This window comes from Pagrus pagrus (genome assembly GCF_965226575.1).
Source record: "Pagrus pagrus genome assembly, chromosome: 24".
In the NCBI taxonomy this organism is placed as follows: domain Eukaryota; kingdom Metazoa; phylum Chordata; class Actinopteri; order Spariformes; family Sparidae; genus Pagrus; species Pagrus pagrus.
In genome coordinates this window covers 16395711-16421556 of record NC_140206.1, presented here as the reverse complement: position 1 = coordinate 16421556, position 25846 = coordinate 16395711, and the positions used below count along the sequence as shown (strand labels likewise).

The following is a 25846-nucleotide window of genomic DNA, read 5'->3' as shown; positions in this document are numbered from 1 at the left end:
TTAATAAGTGGGATTTCTTGCCTTATAAATGGGGTTGGGACCATCAGTTGTGTTGTGCAGAAGTCAGGTGGATACACAGCTGATAGTCCTACTGAATAGACTGTTAGAATTTGTATTATGGCAAGAAAAAAGCAGCTAAGTAAAGAAAAACGAGTGGCCATCATTACTTTAAGAAATGAAGGTCGGTCAGTCCGAAAAATTGGGAAAACTTTGAAAGTGTCCCCAAGTGCAGTCGCAAAAACCATCAAGCGCTACAAAGAAACTGGCTCACATGAGGACCGCCCCAGGAAAGGAAGACCAAGAGTCACCTCTGCTGCGGAGGATAAGTTCATCCGAGTCACCAGCCTCAGAAATCGCAGGTTAACAGCAGCTCAGATTAGAGACCAGGTCAATGCCACACAGAGTTCTAGCAGCAGACACATCTCTAGAACAACTGTTAAGAGGAGACTGTGTGAATCAGGCCTTCATGGTAGAATAGCTGCTAGGAAACCACTGCTAAGGGCAGGCAACAAGCAGAAGAGACTTGTTTGGGCTAAAGAACACAAGGAATGGACATTAGACCAGTGGAAATCTGTGCTTTGGTCTGATGAGTCCAAATTTGAGATCTTTGGTTCCAACCACCGTGTGTTTGTGCGACGCAGAAAAGGTGAACGGATGGACTCTACATGCCTGGTTCCCACCGTGAAGCATGGAGGAGGAGGTGTGATGGTGTGGGGGTGCTTTGCTGGTGACACTGTTGGGGATTTATTCAAAATTGAAGGCATACTGAACCAGCATGGCTACCACAGCATCTTGCAGCGGCATGCTATTCCATCCGGTTTGCGTTTAGTTGGACCATCATTTATTTTTCAACAGGACAATGACCCCAAACACACCTCCAGGCTGTGTAAGGGCTATTTGACCAAGAAGGAGAGTGATGGGGTGCTGCGCCAGATGACCTGGCCTCCACAGTCACCGGACCTGAACCCAATCGAGATGGTTTGGGGTGAGCTGGACCGCAGAGTGAAGGCAAAAGGGCCAACAAGTGCTAAGCATCTCTGGGAACTCCTTCAAGACTGTTGGAAGACCATTTCAGGTGACTACCTCTTGAAGCTCATCAAGAGAATGCCAAGAGTGTGCGAAGCAGTAATCAAAGCAAAAGGTGGCTACTTTGAAGAACCTAGAATATAAGATATATTTTCAGTTGTTTCACACTTTTTTGTTAAGTATATAATTCCACATGTGTTAATTCATAGTTTTGATGCCTTCAGTGTGAATCTACAATTTTCATAGTCATGAAAATAAAGAAAACTCTTTGAATGAGAAGGTGTGTCCAAACTTTTGGTCTGTACTGTATACTGTAGAATAGGTCGAATTAAAATTCCCTGATGAGCATAATTGGTCTCTTTCAAAAATGTATTTTTTTTTTAAATTCCTCAAACGTGGATGGGTGGGCCAGTGATTCATGTGGGCGGCACTGGCCCGGCCAGGCCCACTCCTGCCTACGCGCCTGCCCTCAGTATGTCCAGCTCAAGGCTTAGCCGCTCTCGTGGAAAGGGGGTCAGTTCCGGGGAACCCACATCCACTCGTTTCCCCTGAGCCGCCTCAAGAACTGCCTGCTCTCGCCCTGCAGCTATGCGGAGTCCCTCCTGATCAAATTGCGCTCCACTTCGGAGCGCACCAGGTCCATATGCAGCCTGACTCCATACAGCAGCCTATGCCAGATGCCTAGGCTACTATATGTAGTCAGGCAGGCTGCACATCAAAAGCATAGATCTATGCATTAATTATATGAAAGCGATAAATGTAAGTCAGACAAATTGAGTTTAAATTCAGTTTTTTTATTTTTTTAAAGCGTAATGCAGTGTGTAGGGAGGCCGCACCCCCCGCACCCCTAGTTCCGACGTCTATGATTACATGCATGGTGGCATGCGGTTAGGAAGATTTTTCTATCTTTCAACAGGCTCACCAGTTATTATTTTAATAAAAATATGCATATCTAACTGTTGTACTGCTCGAACGAGGGCTCCGGTGTGATCGTTACACATAGGTCACGCAGAGCCTTGACATCATATCCGGGGAATAATGTCAGTAAATTCGAGTTAAAACACAGACTTCGCTTATCCCGTGCGAATGCGCCGCACGAAACACAGACGTGGTGGGGTAATTTCTAAATCACATGAGGTCCCCAGGTAATACTAGTCCCGTGCGAATAGGGCTATAGACACAAATTCAATATTTAACTGTCACGTATCATCACAGTAACTGAGTTACATACATTGGCAGCTGTAAACACTCATTATAAAAATACATACGTCGGTTTGGTGCCTACCTGTATACTGAACAACATGTAAGGAGTTAACGTTTATAATCATCAGAGAACATTACAAACATTGCTTTTGGTTCCAGTCTGTTTCTCAAATATATTCGTATGTGTGTGAATGTGTAAATGAGAGACATTAACTTACAGCACTTTGTAGAAGGAGCAAGTTCACTCCATTGACTTGTATAAGTTCACGGGGCGGAGCTGCCTCCTCCAATATGACAACGACGTCGACGTATCGCAGCAGCGGACCAACCCGCTCAGTGAGGCGTCTTTGTATATATGTCTATGTGGCAGACGTATATCTACCTATAGATCCCTCGCTTCGCGCCACTCAGTTTTCCAAACAAAGCAGTCTCTTGCCGCTCTGGCGTTATCTTACTGGTGTTTCTAGAACAGAGAGTCCAGTCGTGTCTCGCTGGTTAAACTGGTGTTCAGAGCAGACGACTCACTTCCAGTCTGATGGCTCCATGACACCATCTAGTGGACTGACAGTAGAAGTGCAGCATTCATGTGACACTGATATGAAGCAGCCAATCAGTGGAGGAGCAACTGATGTTCTGACAGGACACATGATGTAAAGGCTGATTTCAGTTGATGTGCAGATGAATGATTTGTGTTTCCTCTCCAGATGAAAGTGTGTGTGAGTTGAGCAGCATGAATCAGTGTGAGGACAGAGAGGAGGGAGGCCCTCCCTCTAAAACCACTGGAACTGGACCTGGGCCTGAACCTGGTGCTGGTGCTGGTGCTGGACCTGGACCTGGACCTGGACCTGAACCTGAACCTGGACCTGAACCTGGACCTGGACCTGAACCTGGACCTGAACCTGGACCCAGCTGTGTGTCCTTCAAGAGTGACCGGTCAAATCCTCGTCTCATTGATTTTAAAGGACAACAACCCCCGGTTCCCTACGTTGCTGTGTCAGGCAGGTGTTTCCCACGGAGCTCTGCCCCGTTTCAAAGGTGAAGGAAGCCCTAAGTGGAAAGACGTTGCCTCCGCGATGTAGAATGTGTTTTATAGAAGAGAAACACACATTTCAGGACCGCTGACTTGTATCATCAAAACAGACAAATGTAAACACAGAAAGCTGAAAATCACTGGACATGTCTGTTGGGATTATACAAATCAACAGTGTAAAGTAGAGCTGTCAAGATGTATGCAGTAGTTAATTATTGCATATCCTACTGTCCCTATCACTCCTATTGTTTCTGATGTACAGGTGCATTAGAATGTCATGGGAGAGTTTATTAAGGCCTATGTCACTAATTCAATTCAAAAAGTGAAACTAATACATTATATATATGTCCATTACACACCGAATGAAACATCCCATGTCTTTATTTATTCAGTTTATTTTAATAGTAATAATTATGGCTAACATTCAATGAAGACCTAAAATTCAATTCCCCCAAAATTTAAATATTACAAATTTAAGGAACTTTTTAAATTTTTTTTAAAGCATTGTTAATATAGAAATGTTGGCCTTCTGAAAACTATGTTCATCTATATGCACTCAATACTTAGTTGGGGTTGAACTACTGGAAATGGACTTTTCCGTTATACTATAATGTAATTATTTGTTAATGGTGAGTTTTATGACATGAAAACTCATTTAATTTATTCATTCTTATTTCAAAAGATGGTCTACATGGTGTCATGAGTGATATGACCTCCGTTATTCGTTTGCAGTGTTTGCAGGCCTTATTGTCTAATTTAAATAATTTATTAACAATATAAATGTAACAATAACTTGTTTCACCAGTCAATTGGAAACTAACTGTAGACAAAAGGAGAAGTCACCTAGTGGCTCCTTGTTGTAACTGCAGTGTGCACACTTACTGTAGTGTGTTGTGATGGTCATGTAGCTGTGTGTTGCTCTGGAGGTCCAGCAGTCTGTCGTTAAAGACACTAAATCTGCTCAGACCTCCAATAACTCTCCTTCACATGATCACACATGGAGGGCAACACCTTTGTGGTAACATGCGACCTGCTTGACATTTCGTAGCGTGGTTCCAGTTTGCTAATTAAATGCTTAAATCTGGGGTTTTCCACCACTGAATGAGGTCACATGTCTGATGCTACAAATACCACTGTAGCACTAGTTATTGCTTTAGCGTGAGTTGAATTTTGTCTCTAACTGAGGACGGAAGAGTTGGCTGTGTTAGAGCTGTTGTTTTCTCAGTTCAGTCTACATCTTTATGATGACTGCCGAGATGTCCTGCCATATTTGCCAGTGGACACATATGCTACACGTGCATAGCATAGCTTACAAACTATGGTTTTCTTGACATAACTCACAGGAAATGCAAAATATTTCCCAACCGGTGATTTCAGAGAAGCATGAGGGGGTTCGAGTTCAGTTGATGTTTCTCTGATATCAGCAGTTGCCATGGTTTCTTTTAATTGGCTGCGGATTAAAGTTAGAGGAGGTAACGTTAACTCGCTGCGCTACAACAAGCCGTAGTTTGTTTTTTTTCCTATTTGGCACGCCTGCCGGACGTGACACTGGGGGTGTGGCTAAATCCTCAATTCCACCTTTGATTTCTGAGGTCAAAATTGTCATTTCGATCGATTTCCGACTTACAATCGAGATCGTGACCCCCCCCGAGTCAGGACGGATAGTAGAATGCAGTGGCACTGATTTCTCTTGTAAAATCCATGAAATCCATAAACACAATAACCATGTGATGGGTTGGCTGATATCGTCACAGTCCCATGACGGTAATTCGTTATGTGTCATTAAATCCCTAATAAATAAAAGTCAGGATATTTGTGCTGAGTCATGCAAACGTGAGAATACAGGTGGACTGTGTTGGTGCTGATGCAGCTGACAGTTTATCTGTCATTAACAGAAGAATCTGCTCAGAAACAGCTCATTTTATCCTGGTTTGGTCTATTTTATGAAAAGTGAGGATCCACAGATTGAAATCATTCAGCTTCATGTTTACTGAACTCTGGTGTGTTGATCCTTTTCTTGTTGATAGCTGCTAGTTTCTCCAGCAGCTTCTGTGTCTGAAGAATAAAACATTAATTTCTGTCCCTTGTGGTCTTATCCTCTGTCCAACAGGAGACCAGCCTCTGCTGAGCCTGAAGCTGAACCTGAGCCCAGCTGTGTTTCCTTCAACAGTGACCGGTCAAAGGATTTTGTTATTGATTTTAAACGACAGCGTTTGGCTGACAGAAGGTGAGGAGGAGAGCAGCTGTCCTTCTGATAGATCCGCAGCTCCATCGTTGCTGTCTGAAAAATATTAATTTCAGAAGTTAAGGTTTAAATCCGTTCCCTTTGGAAAGTTTCCTCTGTCCTGTCAACTACAGCTTTTTTTTTTCTGCAGTGACATACTGCGCATATGGAAATGTTTAAACTGACTGAAAGCAGCCTCTCTCAACAGAGTGTGAAACCTGCCTATGTACAGACCCTTTCCAAAAAATTAGAATATCATAGAAAAGTTTATTTATTTCAGTAATTCCATTTAAAAAGTTAAACTTTAATAGATTATAGATTCAGGGCCCACAATTTAAACGATTTCAAGTATTTATGTGTTTATTTGTACATAATTTGGGCTTCCAGCTCATAAAACCCACAAAAACAGGAATTCAAAAAATTAGAATACTGTGAAGAAGTCACCATTTACTTCTCAGTTTTTGCAGAAAAAAAAGAATGAAATTAGGATCACATCAAATCAATCCAAATATGGTACTTTCAAAACGATATGTCAATCTTCAATACTTGGTTGGGAATCCCTTTGCCTTAATCACTGCAATCAGCCTGTGGCATTGCCTGGGAGTTATGGAAGCCCAGATTTCCTTGATGCTTGCTGTCAGCTCTTCTTTGTTTTTGGGTCTGGTGCCCCTCATTTTCCTCTTGATAATACCCCATAGATTCTCAATGGGGTTTAGGTCCGGTGAGTTGGCTGGCCAGTCAAGCACTGTGATGGCATGGGCATCAAATCAGGTTTTGGTGCTTCTGGCGGTATGGGCAGGGGCCAGGTCCTGCTGGAAGATGAAATCTGCATCTCCATACAGATCCTCAGCTGAAGGAATCATGAAGTCCTCTAAAACATTCTGGTAGACTGTTGCGGTGACCTTGGATTTAAGGAAGCAGAGTTTATCAACACCTGCAACGGACATTGCACCCCAAATCATGACTGACTGTGGATATTTCACACTGGACCTCAAGCAGCTTGGGTTCTGTTCCTTACCCATCTTCCTCCAAACCCTTGGACCTTGATTCCCGAATGAAAGGCACACTTTACTTTCATCGGAAAAGAGGACCTTGGACCACTGGCCAACAGTCCAGTCCTTCTTCTCCTTGGCCCAGTTGAGACACTTCCTACGTTGGCTGAGGCTCAGAAGTGGCTTGACCCGAGGAACCCGACAGTTGTAGCCCATCTCCCGGATGCATCTGAATGTGGTGGTTTTTGAAGCTGTGACTCCCGCCTCATTCCACTCTTTCTGGATCTCTGCCAGATTCTTGAATCTTCTCTTTTTGATAATCCGCTGAAGCCCATGGTCATCTCTTCTGCTGGTGCATCTTCTCCTGCCACATTTTGCCCTTCCACTAGACTTTCCATTGATATGCTTGGACACAGCACTCTGTGAACAGCCAGCCTCCTTAGCTATGAACTTTTGTGGTTTACCCATCCTATGGAGGGTATCAATGATGGTCTTCTGGCCAGTTGTCAAGTCTGCAGTCTTCCCCATATTGAACCGAACTGAGACAATTGAACTAAAGTGAAGCAATTTAAATTTTGGGCTGATTTCTTCACAGTAATCTAATTTTTTGAATTCCTGTTTTCGTGGGTTTTATGAGCTGGAAGCCCAAATTATGTACAAATAAACAAATAGATACTTGAAATCGTTTAAATTGTGGGCCCTGAATCTATAATCTATGAAAGTTTAACTTTTTGAATTGAATTATGGAAATAAATAAACTTTTAGACCAAGGTACGTTTTATCAGTCTGTTTTCTGGGAATAATTGACACAAGCAGAACCCATAAACAAGCCGTTTTTTCGTTTTTTCGTTTTTGGGCAAAAAACGAAAAGATGGCTCCTTTTCTTGTTTTTTGGTTCTCACTTACAAAACGAATTTACAACTCAATATTTTGTTTCCGTTGGTGGGCGGGTCCTCTGAGACCAAGGTACGTTTTATCAGTCTGTTTTCTGGGAATAATTGACACAAGCAAAACCCATTAAACAAGCCGTTTTTTGGTTTTTGGGCAAAATGGAAAAAACGAAAAAACCGCTCCTTTTCTAGTTTTTTGGTTCTCACTTACAAAACAAATTTACCACTCAATATTTTGTTTCCATTGGTGGGCGGGTCCTCTGATTGGCCAGTGTGCTTCCTTGCCCTGTGCTCTTCAAAATAAAAGTTCTTCCGTTTGATAATGTCCACAAAAATATCGCTGTATTATAGACACTAGCAGACACAGAGGTCCCCAACACCCACAGTCAAGACTGACCCGGCTTCAAATAAAAATAATAGTATTCATAATCATTTGAAAATGAGAACTTATGAAGTTTTGATGACTTCAGTGCAGTTGATGTTTAGCCACGAGGTGGCGCAGTTGTTACATGAAGAGTAGACCTCAGGGCTTTACTACGAAGGAGGCTCAACATCTCCAGGCTCTGTGTTCATAACCCGGTTCAACAAAACCTAAAGCCCCGGTCAGAGCTAACTGTATCACGACGGTGGTCATTGTCCGGCACTGAGCTTTGTGCTCTGTGCGCGTTCACATCAAAGGAGCTGCGATCGCGGGCTGCTGAGAGCTGAGAGCTGAGGAATAGGAGTGATCACAACCAAATATGAAAAGAGATGAGGCTAGTTTTTAATTTCTGACAGCTGAACATTGCGCATCTTTTTTTCTTGTTGAAAGATATTTTATATTGTTTTCATATTATTATTTACTGACGGTGATTACAGAATGCGAGTGTGTTATATTGAAAGCGAGGCTGGGTGTGCCTATGAATATAGGCTACAGTGAGTTTTTTAAGGTGCTTTACAAGCAAATCATATCGTCTACTCTGAACAATGACAGAGAAACAAATGATTTTGCTCTTTGCTCATGGCAGTTGTGACAGTCATTTTTGTTTACATGTCAGCAGGCAAGCTTCACTCATTCCAGGGATGTATTATGCTTTGTCCTATAGCCTACTTAATTGTATCACTTGGAACATGTTATGAAATGGATCTATAGTATAGAAATTTGCTCATAACAGGCCGGCTCGAATACAAAGCAAACTTACCTCACTCAAATGCACATTCATGGAAGTCTTGTATTGTCATCCCAGGAAAAAACACAAACAATGCAGTAATGTAATAATATACATCTTTAAATGCACAATAATGAGTCATTCAGAGAGTTATTAAATGTTTTTATTATTTAATTGCACAGAAACCACATGGCAGGTGCTATTTTCTCATCCATAGGCTACTCTAAGTACAGCAATGTGAGGGTTTCATACATGTAGGTTGGATCACTCTTCAGGAGGTGTCCTTACTCTACCAGTAGAGAATGCTTTCCTGAAATTAGTGAGAAAGTAGAGCATACTTTCCCTGGAAGTACAGACTAAAAACGGGTTAGGGGAAAATCCTAGAGGAAACACTGCATATATTTTGGAGAGGGGCGTCGAGCATGTGTCTTGTAAGTGTAAACAGTGAGTTACTGTTATCTGAGGAGCACGCGTCATAATTATGAAGGGTTTTTCAGTTGAGCTTCACTGACTACACAGTGTGCAAATTTGTTTCATTTTTATTTTATTTGGCAGGGAAACAGTATTTTCATACGTAGTCCCTGGCCACTCACAATGACACACCACCTGTACAGTGAGAAACAATTGTTGCCTGATGTGCTATTAAAAAAGTTGATTAAGAGTTGGGCCTATGAGCATGATTTGTGACACCACAGTTTAGTAGCCAGTCCCGGTCCAAGATTTAATGTTCAGAAGTGTGATGTGTAAACCTGAAGTGTACAATACAAATGCCTACGATTGACTATAGTAAAGTACATTAGGATACATCATGTGTTTGGCAGGTAAACTTAAGTGAACAATGTTTGTTCAAACAATAAAATTGATGAAATGGATTCCAGATAAATTACGGTGTGGTTATTCGCTTTGCAGTGAATTGTGCAATAGAAATACTTTTTACTTTTAATAATACTTTTGAGTACGTGTCAGAGCCTGTACTTTTTACTTTTACTTGAGTAGATATTTGGATCAGTACTTTCACTTTTACCAAAGTCGTTTTTTACACAGGTACTTTTACTTCGACTCATCTCTAAAAACAGACTGGGAGGTAGAGCCTTCAGTTACTGGGCTCCTCTACTGTGGAACCAGCTCTCTCCATGGGTCAGCCAGCCTGCCCTCCCTGTTCACGACACAGTCTGCCACCCACTACTCCCATTAAGCTGGCCTGCTCTCCCTGCCTTTCCTGCCCACCAGAAGCTGCCTTCTTCAGCTCCTGTCAACCATTTCCATGTTTTTCCATATTCTCTGTTATAAACTGTTTTCATGTCCGTATACAACATCTATTGCACGTCTGCCTGTCCTTGGTGAGGGATCCCTCCTCTGTTGCTCACCCTGATGTTTCTCCAATTTTTCCCCTGTTAAAAGGGTTTCCTGGGAGTTTTTCCTCAGTGGATGTGAGGGTTTAAGGGAAGAGGATGTTGTTATGATGCTCATGCTATGTAAAGCTCTTTGAGAAAACTGTTTGTAAAAACAGGCTATACAAATAAAATTGCCTTGCCTTGCCTAACCCGCTTGGACTGTAATTCATATTCATGCTACTAGTTTGATCATTGACTGACTACATGAATAGTTGCACAGAGGAGATTCTTCAAGTCTTATAGTCACACGGTATAGGGTATATACACATTTGATGTGTTTAGGCCATTTATAAGATCTAGTTAACATCATTACAAGTAATTTCCAAACACATTAAAGAAAAGAAAAAAACAAGCTCAACTGAAAAAACCTTCACAATTATGACGTGTGCTCCTCAGATAAAAGTAACTCACTGTTTACACTTACAAGACACATGCTCGACGCCCCTCTCCAAAATATATGCAGTGTTTCCTCTAGGATTTTCCCCTAACCCGTTTTTAGTCTGTACTTCCAGGGAGGCAATGCTCTACTTACTTACTAATTTCAGGAAAGCATTCTCTACTGGTAGAGTAAAGGACACCTCCTGAAGAGTGATCCAACCTACATGTATGAAACCCTCACATTGCTGTACTTAGAGTAGCCTATGGATAAGGAAATATCACCTGCCATGTGGTTTCTGTGTAATTAAATAATAAAAACATTTAATAACTCTCTGAATGACTCATTATTGTGCATTTAAAGATGCATATTATTACATTATTGCATTGTTTGTGTTTTGTCCTGGGATGACAATACAAGACTTCCATGAATGTGCATTTGAGAGAGGTAAGTTTGCTCTTTGTCATTGTACAGAGTAGACGATATGATTTGCTTGTACAGCACCTTAAAAAACTCACTGTAGCCTATATTCATAGGCACACCCAGCCTCGCTTTCAATATAACACACTTGCATTCTGTAATCACAGTCAGTAAATAATAATATGAAAACAATATAAAATAACTTTCAACAAGAAAAAAGATGCGCAATGTTCAGCTGTCAGAAATTAAAAAACTTCATATTTGGCTGTGATCACTCCTATTCCTCAGCTCTCAGCTCTCAGCAGCCCGCGATCGCAGCTCCTTTGATGTGAACGCGCACAGAGCACAAAGCTCAGAGCCGGACAATGACCACCGTCGTGATACAGTTAGCTCTGACCGGGGCTTTAGGTTTTGTTGAGCCGGGTTATGAACACAGAGCCTGGCGATGTTGAGCCTCCTTCGTAGTAAAGGCCTGAGGTCTACTCTTCATGTAACAACTGCGCCACCTTGTGGCTAAACATCAACTGCACTGAAGTCATCATAACTTCATTCGTTCTCATTTTCAAATGATTATGAATACTATTATTTTTATTTGAAGCCGGGTCAGTCTTGACTGTGGGTGTTGGGGACCTCTGTGTCTGCTAGTGTCTATAATACAGCAATATTTTTGTGGACATTATCAAACGGAAGAACTTTTTTATTTTGAAAAGCACAGGGCAAGGAAGCACATTAGCCAGTCAGAGGACCCGCCGCCAACGGAAACAAAATATTGAGTGGTAAATTTGTTTTGTAAGTGAGAACCAAAAAACAAGAAAACGAGCTGAACTTTAGATTTTCGTTTTTTGCCCCAAAACGAAAAAACGAAAAAACGGCTTGTTTAATGGGTTCTGCTTGTGTCAATTATTTCCAGAAAACAGACTGATAAAACGTACCTTGGTCCTTTTCCATGATATTCAAATTTTTTGGAAAGGGTCTGTAGGGCATTGTATCATCTGAATAATGTGGGAGTAAATAGCAGGAAAGATGCTGCATCTTTGACTGTAGACCAGGTTTCTTTTTGGTCAATGGTGCACTGGCTTTCTTCTGCCTCGAGATAGCAATGCACTAACAATGCACATGACCAAACCTCAATAAGACCAACCATTGGTGCACAGAGTGGTGCAAGTACTTTTGTTATGTACACAATGTGGCGTGAAAATGACAACTGCATGGGTCTCAAACTAGCAATGATATCTGTGCTTCGCATGATGGAGGACAATGTCCACAGTCCTGGTTCTGTCTAAAAAGTACATTGTAAAGTTCATCTGAGGATAATATAACGCTTCAGCAGTCTGACTTAAACAAATCAAGAGGGGATCTTCCAAAATGTCTTTTTACTCTAAAATGTACTCTTGGACTTTTGTACAGAATTCACCTGATGTAAGATAATATATAAATAACTTAAGGATATTTGTGCTGAGTCATGCAAACGTTAGATTACACTAGAATACATCTTAGAGAGAAATGTTCGCTTTTTCAGAAACCCCACCCACATTTATCCTGCCAGTCCGGGGATTTGAACCAACGACCCTCCAGTCACAAGCACACTGCTCTAAAGCTTGATTTATACACTGGCCGGCCAAAAACAAAGTCACACACTCTATTTTGTTGGATCGTCTTTAGCTTTCATCAGGGCACGTATTTGCTGTGCATCGTTTTGATGAGCTAATGTAATGTCACAACATTTCTTTCTGTTCAGAGTTGCATTAATTTGTGGCCAAGGTCTTGTATTGATGATGTGAGAGTTGGGCCGGAGCGTAAAGTCTTCTCCAGCACATCCCAAAGTAGCTCAATGGGGTTCAGGTCTGGACTCGTGAAAATGATGTCTCATGCTTCCTGAACCACTCTTTCACAGTTTTAGCCTGATGAATCGTGGCATTATCATCTTGGAATATGTCCGTGCCGTCAGGGAAGAAACGATGCTGAACTTAAACCTGACCGCCTCTCTTCTTACCCTGATGCACCCATCACTCTGGAACAGGGTAAATCTGGACTCATCAGACCATATGACCTTTTCCCATCCCTCCAGAGTCCAATCGTCACACACCCTAGCAAATTGAAGCCTTTTTTCAGATTAGCCTCACTGATAAGTGGTTTTCTTAAAGCTACACAGCTGGTTAGTCCTCTTCACACACTAAAGAGATTCAGTGTGTCTTACTTTCACTATTAAACCTAGCCGTGAGTTCTACTGTTGATTTTTTTAACATTTGGTTTCACCAAACACCTTCCCAGAAATGTAACTACACATCACAGAGACACGGACCAGAATGACTGATTGACCGCTAACAAAGTGGCTCCACTTAGGTTCAGTTATAAACACGTTTCATTTACTGTTACTTCTTCTGCAGCATTACAGGAAAGTTGTGTATTCACCAGCAGTAACTAAACACGACTCCTGAAACATCTGACAGCAAACGTGACGAAAAAGTAAAACAGCAGATGTCTGGGAGTACAAACAAGATGAAAGAAACTAGAGTTTCAGTCAGAAGCTACAAAATCACTGAGAGCTGAACACACTGACTTTAAAAACGTCTTTCCCTCATGTTTCCGGCACAGACATGAGTTGAGTGTTGATATGTGTGGGAGACGGTGCTCTTTACGGGTCGGTCACAGTCGTGAGTTGTCACCGCGGGCCCAGCTTGGCCCTACTCCGCAGCGGGTTATTGATATTATTTAAGTCACATAATGTTCTGTAGGCTATGTAATTATCAGTTGTCCTTACAGACTTACTGTAAGCTACTGTTGCATTGCTCCTTGGGAGTTCTTTGCACTGAAGTAAAAGCATGTTGTGACCTGGGCATCCCTACTTATCACCTCTGGCTAACTGATGTCACAAGAGGCAGCTTACGGTTTAGCTCAAGAGTCGCAGAAGCAATTTGCTGGCAAAGGGAGTCAGAGCCACTGTAAATGCATGACTGCCAATAGAAACACAGCAGCTGGAGAAAAACAGGAGCGCTTTCACTGCAAGGCCTCCAGAACCAGTGCCCCTGCACGTCACTGCAACATAGCTGTACTACTACCACAGGAATTACATTCAAAGAACACAGGAATCATCAATACAAGGAGGCTGTCTGCTGACACACAACCAAACTGCAACTAGTGGAGTAAATGCTGTAACAAGAGCCAGCGTCTTGTTATCGGAAGGTCGCTGGTTCGATTCCCCTGGTCTGCATGTTAAAGTGTCCTTGGGCAAGAAACTGAACCCCAAACTGCTCCTGATGTGCTGGTCGGCACCTTGCATGGCAGCCACCACCATCAGTGTATGAATGTATGAATTACTGTAAGTCGCTTTGGACAAAAGCGTCTGCTAAATGCCCTAAAAGTAAATAACGGCAGTCAACAAGACCTTGAGACTTTACTTGTGGCAGGATCTCCCAACCCAGAGGGAACAATCCATGGTTTTCCAGCAAAGAACCTTGCCCAGATCTGGCCAACAACAGATGCGTTCATCTGGCCCAGATGCCACGTGGAATGATGGTACTTGGGCAGTCAGCTCCTGGCCAGCATAGCCAGATGTCAGCCAAGAGCAAACAAAATGAACCAGAACTGGCCCAAATCGGGGCCACAACTCATTCTATTCTGGTGGGCTGCTTCTGGCCCAGACTCAGAGCAGTTCTGGTTTATTTTGTTTGCTCTTGGCTGACATTTGGCCGTGCTTCTCGCTGTAACTGTTTTAACTGATTTTCATTTGTGTTGTGTTCTCCTTTTAAATCTTTCTTTTGTTTTTTAAACTTGTTTGAAACTTGAGATCATTGTAAATGAGGGCAACCTCAATGGTTCTTTCGAGTTTAAATAAAGGTCAATCAAATCCATCAACCCAAAGCGTATTCAATGGTCTGGTCTGAGACTCATTCAACTTACTTTCCCCAGAACCTCTTAACAGTACAATGTGGTGCTTTAATGTAAGGGGAAACCATCTGATTCAATGATGTCATCAACACTTTAACTCAAAGGACCTTCAGCTTGTGTTTGTCTCTGAGTGGACAGACATAATGTGGCTGATTCTTCATGATTCCTCCACAGTGTCGACCAGGAGAGCTCAGAGGTTCCCAGAGGTCAGTCTGCCCAGCAGCATCAAACACACCTGGACTCCATATTTATGGTCTGTACATGAACAACAACTACTTTTACATCCAGTCTGTTCACAATAATCTCCATGCTGCACTTTACAGACCAGTGGTGAATCTGTCAAACATGGATCTGATGTTTGGCTCCATCATTTTAGTCTGATTGTGTCATTCATATAACATTCTGCTTCAGCTGCTGGAGGAGAACATTGTGACCTTTGTGAAGAACGAGCTGAAGAAGGTCCAGAAGGTTCTGAGTTCAGATCGCTCAGAATGCTTAGAGAGTCAGAGGGAGGATGAGGAGGTGTTGGATGGTGAGGATGAAGAGCAGAGGAGGAGCAGCAGAGAGGCATTTCTGAAGATCACACTTCACTTCCTGAGGAGAATGAAGCAGGAGGAGCTGGCTGACTGTCTGCAGAGCAGTAAGAGGATTTCTCTAAAGATTTAACATGATGGATCAATGAGACGTTTACTGAAGTCTGATGATGATGATGGTGGTGGAAAATCTGTTTATACAGTATATGCAATCTTTAGGGGAAGGAAATTGTCTTACTGTCTTTATAAGTAACTTAATGATCTTGCTTGTTGTGTGTTTATTCAGGAAGTCATTCTGGAGTTTGTCAACGTAAACTTAAATCTAACCTGAAGGAGAAGTTCCAGTGTGTGTTTGAGGGGATCGCTAAAGCAGGAAACCCAACCCTTCTGAATCAGATCTACACAGAGCTCTACATCACAGAGGGAGGGACTGCAGAGGTCAGTGATGAACATGAGGTCAGACAGATTGAAGCAGCATCCAGGAAACCAGACAGACCAGATACAACAGTCAGACAAGAAGACATCTTTAAAACCTCACCTGGAAGAGATGAACCAATCAGAACAGTGATGACAAAGGGAGTGGCTGGCATCGGGAAAACAGTCTTAACACAGAAGTTCACTCTGGACTGGGCTGAAGACAAAGCCAACCAGGACATACAGTTCACATTTCCATTCACTTTCAGAGAGCTGAATGTGCTGAAAAAGAACAAGTTCAGCTTGGTGGAACTTGTTCATCACTTCTTCACTGAAACCAAACAAGCAGGAATCTGCAGCTTTGAAGAGTTCCAGGTTGTGTTCATCTTTGACGGTCTGGATGAGTGTCGACTTCCTCTGGACTTCCACAACACTAAAATCCTGACTGATGCCACAAAATCCACCTCAGTGGATGTGCTGCTGACAAACCTCATCAGGGGAAACCTGCTTCCCTCTGCTCGCCTCTGGATAACCACACGACCTGCAGCAGCCAATCAGATTCCTCCTGGGTGTGTTGACATGGTGACAGAGGTCAGAGGGTTCACTGACCCACAGAAGGAGGAGTACTTCAAGAAGAGATTCAGAGATGAGGAGCAGGCCAGCAGAATCATCTCCCACATCAAGACATCACGAAACCTCCACATCATGTGCCACATCCCAGTATTCTGCTGGATCACTGCTACAGTTCTGGAGGATGTGTTGAAGACCAGAGAGAGAGGAGAGCTGCCCAAGACCCTGACTGAGATGTACATCCACTTCCTGGTGGTTCAGTGCAAACTGAAGAATGTCAAGTATGATGGAGGAGCTGAGACAGATTCACACTGGACTCCAGGGAGCATGAAGATGATTGAGTCTTTGGGAAAACTGGCTTTGGAGCAGCTGCAGAGTGGCAACCTGATCTTCTATGAATCAGACCTGACAGAGTGTGGCATTGATATCACAGCAGCTTCAGTGTACTCAGGAGTGTTCACACAGATCTTTAAAGAGGAGAGAGGACTGTACCAGGACAAGGTGTTCTGCTTCGTCCATCTGAGTGTTCAGGAATTTCTGGCTGCTCTTCATGTCCATCTGACATTCATCAACTCTGGTGTCGATCTCATGTCCGAAGAACAGTCAATCTACCATGAATCAGCAGTGACACAGTACCTGCAGAGTGCTGTGGACCAGGCCTTAAAGAGTCCCAATGGACGCCTGGACTTGTTCCTCCGCTTCCTCCTGGGTCTTTCACTGCATACCAATCGGACACTTCTACGAGGTCTGCTGACGGAGACGGGTAGGAGCTCAAAAACCAATCACTTGATAATTGAGTACATGAAGAAGAAGATCAGTGAGAATCTGTCTCCAGAGAGAAGCATCAATCTGTTCCACTGTCTGAATGAACTGAACGATCGTTCTCTCGTGAAGGAGATCCAACAGAACCTGAGATCAGGAAGTCTCTCCACAGAGAAACTGTCTCCTGCTCAGTGGTCAGCTCTGGTCTTCATCTTACTGACATCAGAAGAAGATCTGGACGTGTTTGACCTGAAGAAATACTCTGCTTCAGAGGAGGCTCTTCTGAGGCTGCTTCCAGTGGTCAAAGCCTCCAAGAAAGTTCTGTAAGTGTGGAGAAGTTTCTTCAGAATGCAGTAAATGTGCTGTTATTGACCCAAATAGAAATAATTTTCTTGATCTGCTCATTTTTCTTTATCCAGACTGAGCTACTGTAACCTCTCAGAGAGAAGCTGTGAAGCTCTGTCCTCAGTTCTCAGCTCCCAGTCCTCTAGTCTGAGAGAGCTGGACCTGAGTAACAACAACCTGCAGGATTCAGGAGTGAAGCAGCTGTCTGTTGGACTGGAGAGTCCACATTGTAGACTTGAAACTCTCAGGTCAGGATTCATTACTTTATTAAATTATTTCATGTAACTTTAGAATTGAAGCAGATCTGGATCATACTCGTAATATTATTCAATTTATTTAAGAGACCCAACCTTTCTCTTATGAACAATCACTTGACACAGTGGTGAGAAGAAAACTGCCTTTTAACAGGCAGAAACCTCAAGCAGAACCGGACCTAGTGGTGGGCCGCCATCTGTCTCAACTGGTTGGGTTGAGAGAGAGAGACAGAAGCCCCATTCACACTGCGTTTTGTTTTAACCAGAATCTGACCCAAAACCGAACAACAGTACTGTGATAGCAGATAGTGTCATCAGCATCTTAAATGAGAAAAACAAAAAAAAAATGTATACATGGGAGAGTTTCTGTCATCCCGTCTGTCCTACCCGACTCGTCACACTTCCACACTGAAAAACTGCCAGACAGCTCCTGCTGTTAACTGAAGATGAGTATGTCTTTGTCTCCTTCCACCATTGTGTTGTTGTTACTGTCACTGACAACTTGTATATAAAATAATTTAAACAACGGTAAGCCCTCCTGACTGACGCCTCAGTGAACTTATGCCCTGAAAACAGCATCCCTCTCTAGGTTTGAGACCCAGACAGGGTCCTCTATTTGGAATAGCAAACATCTTTGTCTTAAATAGCTCAACAACATTTGGATGGATAGTTCTGAGGTTTGATTCAGATTGTAGCAGATCCCCCGAAAGATGGTCAGACACTTACTGATGTTTTCCAGATTTATTACAAATCTAATCAACAACGTAAGAGCTGGAAATAAAGCACATAAAACGAAAATGAAATGCAATATATTAGCATGAGATACTAGTGTAAAATAAGCTAACATTAATTCATTGACCAAATCAATTCAAAGAAATTCTGCACTTCTAAATGATTTAGAGACACAAACCATGTACTAAAATTACAACAAAACAACAAATACTAACCTTGTGCCTCTTCGGAGGGTTGCTAATGCCTTAAACCTTGTTAATTTCTCTCAACTTTGCCGTTTTATCAACTTCATTTTTCCTTCCGCTATAACAGGAACTCCAAAAGTATACATGGGAGTCACGTTCAAAATAAAAGCATGACCCAAATATTACACAATAAAACAAACTTTCAGCAAATAACACAACCTGGGTTATTTACACAGATACTGTATGCATGCTCCCCTCAGGATGAACTGAAATTACTTTGGTGATCCTCCATCATCAGGTCATCATTTTAATCTGTAGAATATGTTGGTTCATGACCAAATATTTGCAAAACTAATGGCATTTACATCAACTTCAAACAGTTGTACTCTGTGTTCAGTGCTGATTAGTAATTTAGTGAAAACTAAGATGATGAATATAATAAATGTTAAACCCTTAAACACAGATTTGCACTGAATCATCAGGACCCTCAGCTGATCTGTGATGTGTGTTGTTTTGTGTGTCTACAGGCTGTCAGGCTGTCTGATCACAGAGGAAGGCTGTACTTCTCTGGCCTCAGCTCTGGACTCCAACCCCTCCCATCTGAGAGAGCTGGACCTGAGCTGCAATCATCCAGGAGACTCAGGAGTGAAGCTGCTGTCTGCTCGACTGGAGGATCCAGGCTGGAGACTGGACACGCTCAGGTATGAAGAGTCCTGCTTTAGCCACAGACAGTCAGTGTGAGACTCTGTATCTTGACTGTAGATGGTTCAGTGTCGGGAGGTCTGCTTCGTTTACTCCACCTCCAGTTGTTCAGTTCAGTTCAGGAGAAAAGGCAGCATGGCACGAAGCCAAGAGTTACAAGTGAAAAGATGAAGATGAGAAGAAGAGATGAAGATCCTTCCTCACAACGTAGTCACCCATGTTGACTTGTTTCTTTGTGAAGTGAAAGACACAATATTATATAATATCAGTATGCATAGTAGCACAATTCACATGAAGCTCAGTGAACTCAGTACATGCCTTGTTGTTTGAGGTAATATGTGCTGATGTAAAGGGCAAATACAGATCAGGCCTGTACAATAAAACACAACAACAACTGAGCAGCACTTCCTCACAACATGTGATAAGTATCAGCATATTAGAGAAACACATGTTGAACATGTAATAGATTACAAAGGGTTTGTTGAGCCAGTAGATGAAGAAACATGAACAGTCCTACTAGGAAAGAACCCAAAGAGCTGTGATCCAGCAGCAGTCTATGTTCTGCTGCCACAAACTGAGGGACAGTGAGTGACCGTCAGCTGAGAGTTGTTCATGTTATATGTGACAACACTTATTATTTAGTGTTGTGCTGTTATTGTCAGCTTTGGTTATAGTTCTGTCTCTGTTGTGTTTTGATCTACTGTACTAGTCTTTACACCAGAATGTTCTTCTTCTTTATCTTCTCAATGTTTGTGAGCTTGCTTTGGCCACATGTTTGTGTTACATGGTGCCAATAAAGACATTTTTGCATTTAGAAAATGAAATAAAACAATTAATGGACATTGTGAATGCAGCCTGAGCCATGCAATGAGAATAAAAAGGACATGTAATATATATTTGAACAGAACAGATATGCTCAAGTTTCTATTGCAGTGCAGAAATAAAGACTTGACTTCAGACGATCTCTTACTATGACATGAAATATTGTAAAAACTCCTCTTATGTCCTCCAGTGTCTCTGAGCGTACTTCAGCTAATTACCCAACAGGGGGCGACACTGATCCATCACAAACCTGAGAGCACAGGTGGAAGGTGTTTCTGTCTTAAACGTTGCTTTTTAAATTGAAAGCTGTAATGTAGCCGGGCCCTAATCTTGTGTTCGCAGGAACAACAGGTTTACTAATGGATGAAGTTCATCAGCTCCAAAAGTTCATCCTGTCCAAACTTTTGTCAGTCAGCTGTCCAACAAACAAATACTGCTGCTCATTAAAACACTGAACAATAAGTGACTAAAGGGACAGACACTACGGACCAGTATAGACAGGTTCTGGGTTTGAAAGGTTTACTAAGTTACCGTGCCGAGTCTCCTTCACCCGTAGTGGCTCCGACGTGCTTTCTCTTCGGGTGCTCAGTGATGTGGTGCTACCTGCCATGTGAGAGCAGCTCTGCACATCTTGTAGCTGTTTTTTTTTGAACATTTTAATATAAAGTGCTGCCACGCTTTTGATGACTTGGCTCGTACACTTTTCTCTTCTGTAACGTTTGTAGTTCCCGTTGCCTCTGTGGCCTCCGCTATATTGCAAATGCTAACGGATCCGATTCAGAAAGGAGACAGCGCGACTCCGAGTAGCTTCCTGTTTCATCACCTGAGCTACGCCAGGCGCACCATTGGCTGGCTTACTGCTCCCCACCGTAGGAGACCAGAACTGCTGCACTGAATGTGTTTTCCTGACGTATCTTCACTCTACCGTCTTTGACTATGAAGTGAAACAGCTCGCTCTGTGCCACGGCAGCTGTTTTTATAATGTATTTAATGGGTTAGGTGTCGCAGCCCTAAAAACTTTTAACATTGAAATCAAAGTCAACACTGCACTTCTGTGAGTCCTCAGCAACAAACCTGCCAAGTATAAAGTAGACTGGATGAACGGTTCTGGAGACATGTGGACCACAGACAGAAAGACAGATTCCTGGCTTCATAGTCAGATGTTCCTCTGTCACATCTGGACACATCATGTTTACCACAGCAGATTTCAAACTAAGAAACATTCTCTGTCATTTGTTCTGCTTTTAATGGCATCAAACATGACATGAAGTTCTCCTCACAGTAACTATTACTGCTGTAATATCCATCAGATATCAATCCAGCACCAAACTATAGTAACATGAACATGTCAGCACATGAAATGATGCTGTTTCTACCACAAACAGCTTCAGTGACACTTGTGAGCTTCTGGAGGGAAACAGTCCGGGAGTCTCTGTCACTTGGTTTTGTGGCAGAGGTCGGGAACCAACGTCCAACGTTTTCTGATGATTTATTACGTATAAATTGTATTTGTTTATTTGCACAGTAAAACAAAGCAGCAGAAACACACGAAACAAAAAGCAGACTGTGCAGGTGAGATTCAGAAAAGCCCTGGAAGCTTCAAACAGGAATCTGACCTCAAAAGTTCTGACATCCAAATCCAAAAGTCCTGTAATATACAAACATGATCACAAGCTGACATTGGATCAGACAGCAAGCGTAAGGTAGCCCACAGGAAACAGCACCAACATCCAATAAAATAAAGATGAAGTCATGAATCCAAAAAGAGGTTTGTGTGTGTCCTCACATGTTGTCGTCCTCTTCCACACACACCAACATCCTGTGGCTCTCTCAGTGTGTGAGGAGAGTGGCAGAGGTGAAGAGGTTCAGGAGAACAGGGAGAAGCAGGCCTGATGGACATATTGTGTTTCTGTGTATGAGAGTCATGTCATGTCCATGTCTGCATGCTGAAAGAGGATGTGCTGCTCTGACCCCCCTCCTCCTTTCAGGGTGGAGCCTGCTGGAGTCCGATGGTTGACACCAGGTCTGAGGAAGTGTGAGTGTGTTTTTACTTTGATTCAGCTTCACACTGTGACATCACTCAGTCACATCTGTGATGTCATCATCACACTGATGATACATTAATAACTGCAGCTGTGTTGTGTCTTTTTCTCTCCATCAGATTCCTGTGAGCTCACAGTCGACACAAACACAGTCAGCAGAAACATCAAACTGTCTGACAACAACAGGAAGATGAGATATGTGTTAGAGGTTCAGTCATATCCTGATCATCCAGAGAGGTTTGACTACTGGACTCAGCTGCTGTGTAGAACTGGTCTGACTGGTCGCTGTTACTGGGAGGTCGAGTGGAGAGGAAGAGTTTCTATATCAGTGAGTTACAGAAGAATCAGAAGGAGAGGAGGCAGAGACTGTGTGTTTGGAGCGAATGATCATTCCTGGAGTCTGAGGTGTGATGATGATGGTCGTTACTTTGTCTGTCACAATAAGAGACAAACAGTCATCTCCTCCTCCTCTTCTTCCTCCTCCTCCTCCTCCTCCTCCTCCTTCTTCTCCTCCTCCTCCTCCTCCTCCTCCTCCTCTGGTAGAGTAGCAGTGTATGTGGACTGTCCTGCTGGCACTCTGTCCTTCTACAGAGTCTCCTCTGACTCACTGATCCACCTCCACACCTTCAGCACCACATTCACTGAACCTCTTTATCCTGGATTTGGGCTCTGGTCCAGTTCTGGTTCCTCAGTGTGTCTGTGTGGTGTTTAGTCTGCAGAGTCTCCTCCTGTCACAGAAACATTGTCAGTGCTGAACAGTTGAGTCTGTACAGGATCACAGTCACATCAATCTTTCAGCTTCTTGTAATAAATTCATCAGTGAACTTTGTACAAAATGATTCAAACTGATTGTAAAGATTGATGGTTTCCTCGTCATCAATGATTCTGTTCTGCACATTAAAATTGAGACATCACTTCACTTTGTTCTGCACTTGTTGTATTTGACAGTCGTCAGCATGAAGCTGGTGACTCACAGAAGGACTTTAACAGCCAGCCGCTGTAAAGACTTTAAAACAGGCGTAACGTGCGTCTCCTTCTGGTCTGAGTCAGCAATCGTGCAGCAGGATGTTGCATTAGCTGCTTTCATAATGTTTCTGTGTGAGTGTTACGGCCTCCGTTCATAAAAGTCAGAGCTGAGGCTCAGAAGGGGCTGGAGGATGCAACATGTGAAGGACACCAGACACAAGGTTCATAGTTAACTCACAGCTTTTATTACATCATTCAAATTATTCCCAAAAGAAACCCAGGAACAAACAAAAAGGGGCTGAAAGGAACAAAAGATGGGAAGACGCTGGACCAACCAGGCAGTGGGCCGTCGTTCCCCGCGTCTCCCCCTGAACCACCTCGATGAAGACTGATCCTAAAACAAAGAAAAGGAAGAACTTAACCAGCGGTAACCTCCGGCCCAAACTAACACGGTAAACTAAAATAACACAACCCCAGCACCTAAACTATGGAGGCTGACAAACCAACCTGTTGGAGGAGAGGAGGAAACACTCATGTGTTTGTCTCCTTAGCTAGCTACAGACTGCAGTTAATGTTAGCTAGCTGGAAATTGCGTTGACTTGTACTTTCTGTCATGTGTTGTTTTGAATTCTGGCTCTTGTTCCAGTAAAATCCAGAAATATTAGTGAAATGTCAGAAACAGAAAACATTGACTCGTCTGTAGCTTTAATTGTAAAGAGTCATTGTGAACAAAGTTGTAAATGGACAGTAAAATATGATCAGATGTACTCGACACTCCACCTGAAACACGCTGACTTGTTTCATGTGTTTCTAATGATGAAACAAAAAGTTTGATCATGTTGGTTAACACATGTAATTATGTCCGTAGTGACGTCATAAACTGTCAACATCTGTTCATTTCTGTGTGATTATTATATGAGAAGAAAACACATGTTAATGACAATCATTGTGTTTCTCTCAGTGTTTTGTGGCTGTTGAAGTCCGGCTGTATTTTGAGGATGTTTGTTGGATTTGAATCTGTAAATATGAATCATCACTGACGTCCATTTGTTTGAGACGGTTCATTGCATTATTAGTTGAAGCACACTGGTGCTGAGTTCTGTATGTGTAATAATAATAATAATAATAATAAACTTTATTCATACAGCAGTTTTCACAGTTAAAAAGGGCTTTACGAGGTTGAAACAGGATTAAAACATGTCAGAGTTGAGGCCAATAACAGCAGACATGTATAAATGATACAATAAATAAAGAGCAATATGGACGATAATAAAACAGACGAGACATGTTGAAATGAAACAGCGTGATGGCAGCATTAATAAAAGACTTCCTGCTGATTTAAAAGATGTCAGTGATTGTGCCGCCTCAGAACACCACTGAACATTCCCTCGTTTGACTCCAGGACGACAAACAGTGAAATATGTGCAGTGAAATGTAACAGACTGAGATATATACCGACTGAACAGTGTGATATGAGCTCAGTGGATACACAGCAGCTGTGCTTTGTTTTCACCAGCAGAGGGCGTCAACGTCCTCCAACTCCAGCAGAATAATGCTGAATAAAGAGCAGAGAAAACTCAGAAAGTACTGAGAAATACTTAAAGCTGAGGCTTTATTTATACAGCAGCTTTAAACACACAGTTTACAAAGTGCTCTGACAATCAAGTTAAATCAAGAACGTTACAGAATAAACAGTCAAAGCAAACACAGTCCGTGTGAGTCGTCACAAGCAAAAGCAATAAAAGAGATAAAACAGGAAACATCACAGAAAAACAAAGAAAGAAAAAATTGATGCAAATAAAGAGATAAATAAAATAAAGGATGATAAGAAGACGACATCACATCACAGGAAGTGAGAGCAGATTAAAAGATTCAGAGCAGTGTTGGGACCCACATATGAAGTCGTTCATTGTGGATTTCCTGAATTCCCAGTCTAAGAATTAGGAATTAGTAGTATTCCAGCTTAGTTAGCGCCAGCAGCTGCAATGCAAAGCTTACCAGCTAACTCCACAATCCAAGGAACACCAAGCAAGTTAGCACAGAGCTGCTATCCCTGCAAAGGAAAGGAGCGACCAGTTTCCTCCGTCGTCTGTCTTTCATCAGACTTTGCACTAAAAGAACAGCATTGTTCAACATTGGAATTACAACCTTCTCCTGCTTGGCTCATCAGCCAGGAACCACCAGCACCTTTTCTTCAAAGACTGGTGACGTTGAACTGGGCCTAGATAGCACACAGCATAGCATAGCACGGCTAAGCACAGTACTGTTTAACTCTGGTTGATGTAATCAAAGGCGGACTTACCATTAGGCAAACACAGGCAATTGCCTGGGGCTCCGAGATTTCCAGGGCCCCCCAAACATCTCATAAAATCTGATAAATAAAGTTGTCTTCGATTTAAAGCAATTATTATTGTATTAGTCTTAATTCGCACGCTTAAAAATACATAAAAATGCTTAATCTATCATGATCGTTTCGACTGCTCCCCCCTCCCTTCTCATGCAATGGACTAGTCCATGTTACTGCGCATGTGCAGGCTCAGGAAGACGGTAGCAAAACAAAGGTGTGAGCGCGGTTTTGCCTCTCCGGTTTTGAATTGAGAAAAATGAAGCAGAGTTACCCCAGTGGAGCGGAGAAGAGGAAAAGGCGAGAGGAAAGTAAACAGTTTTTTATCAAAACTACCAAAGGTGTCAACCTTTTTCACAGTGACACCGAATGTAGGTACTCGACAACAGCAAGAGCCAGACGCTCTTGTCGGTAGTAGCACTGCCGTCAGTGTCAGCTGAGGAGGAGATGAAGTGGAGAGTGACACGAGTGAAGCTTTTCATCACAGAGATGTGAGGATTAAAGCGGTCAGAATGGTAAACTATATTAAATGTTGATTAATGCTCTTATTAGTTACAGTAAAAGCGTCGAGATGATTCACTTGT

The 25846-nt window shown here is 42.5% G+C and overlaps 2 protein-coding genes across 2 annotated transcripts in view; both read left to right on the top strand.

The window, feature by feature from the left end:
* The window catches only part of LOC311253569 (NACHT, LRR and PYD domains-containing protein 3-like), a 42638-nt gene extending 19767 nt beyond the window's left edge, over nt 1-22871 (top strand). The window contains exons 2-10 of the mRNA XM_084347633.1: nt 2934-3264; nt 5370-5486; nt 14766-14844; nt 14988-15231; nt 15411-17193; nt 17290-17463; nt 18914-19087; nt 21899-21945; nt 22072-22871. Coding sequence (XP_084203759.1) covers nt 2960-3264; nt 5370-5486; nt 14766-14844; nt 14988-15231; nt 15411-17193; nt 17290-17463; nt 18914-19087; nt 21899-21945; nt 22072-22664 — 3516 coding nt within the window. The 5' untranslated portion in view covers nt 2934-2959 and the 3' untranslated portion in view covers nt 22665-22871. The remainder of the gene's footprint in view (nt 1-2933; nt 3265-5369; nt 5487-14765; nt 14845-14987; nt 15232-15410; nt 17194-17289; nt 17464-18913; nt 19088-21898; nt 21946-22071) is intronic.
* The window catches only part of LOC311253568 (NACHT, LRR and PYD domains-containing protein 3-like), a 379521-nt gene that overhangs the window by 239139 nt on the left and 114536 nt on the right, over nt 1-25846 (top strand). The window lies entirely within an intron of this gene.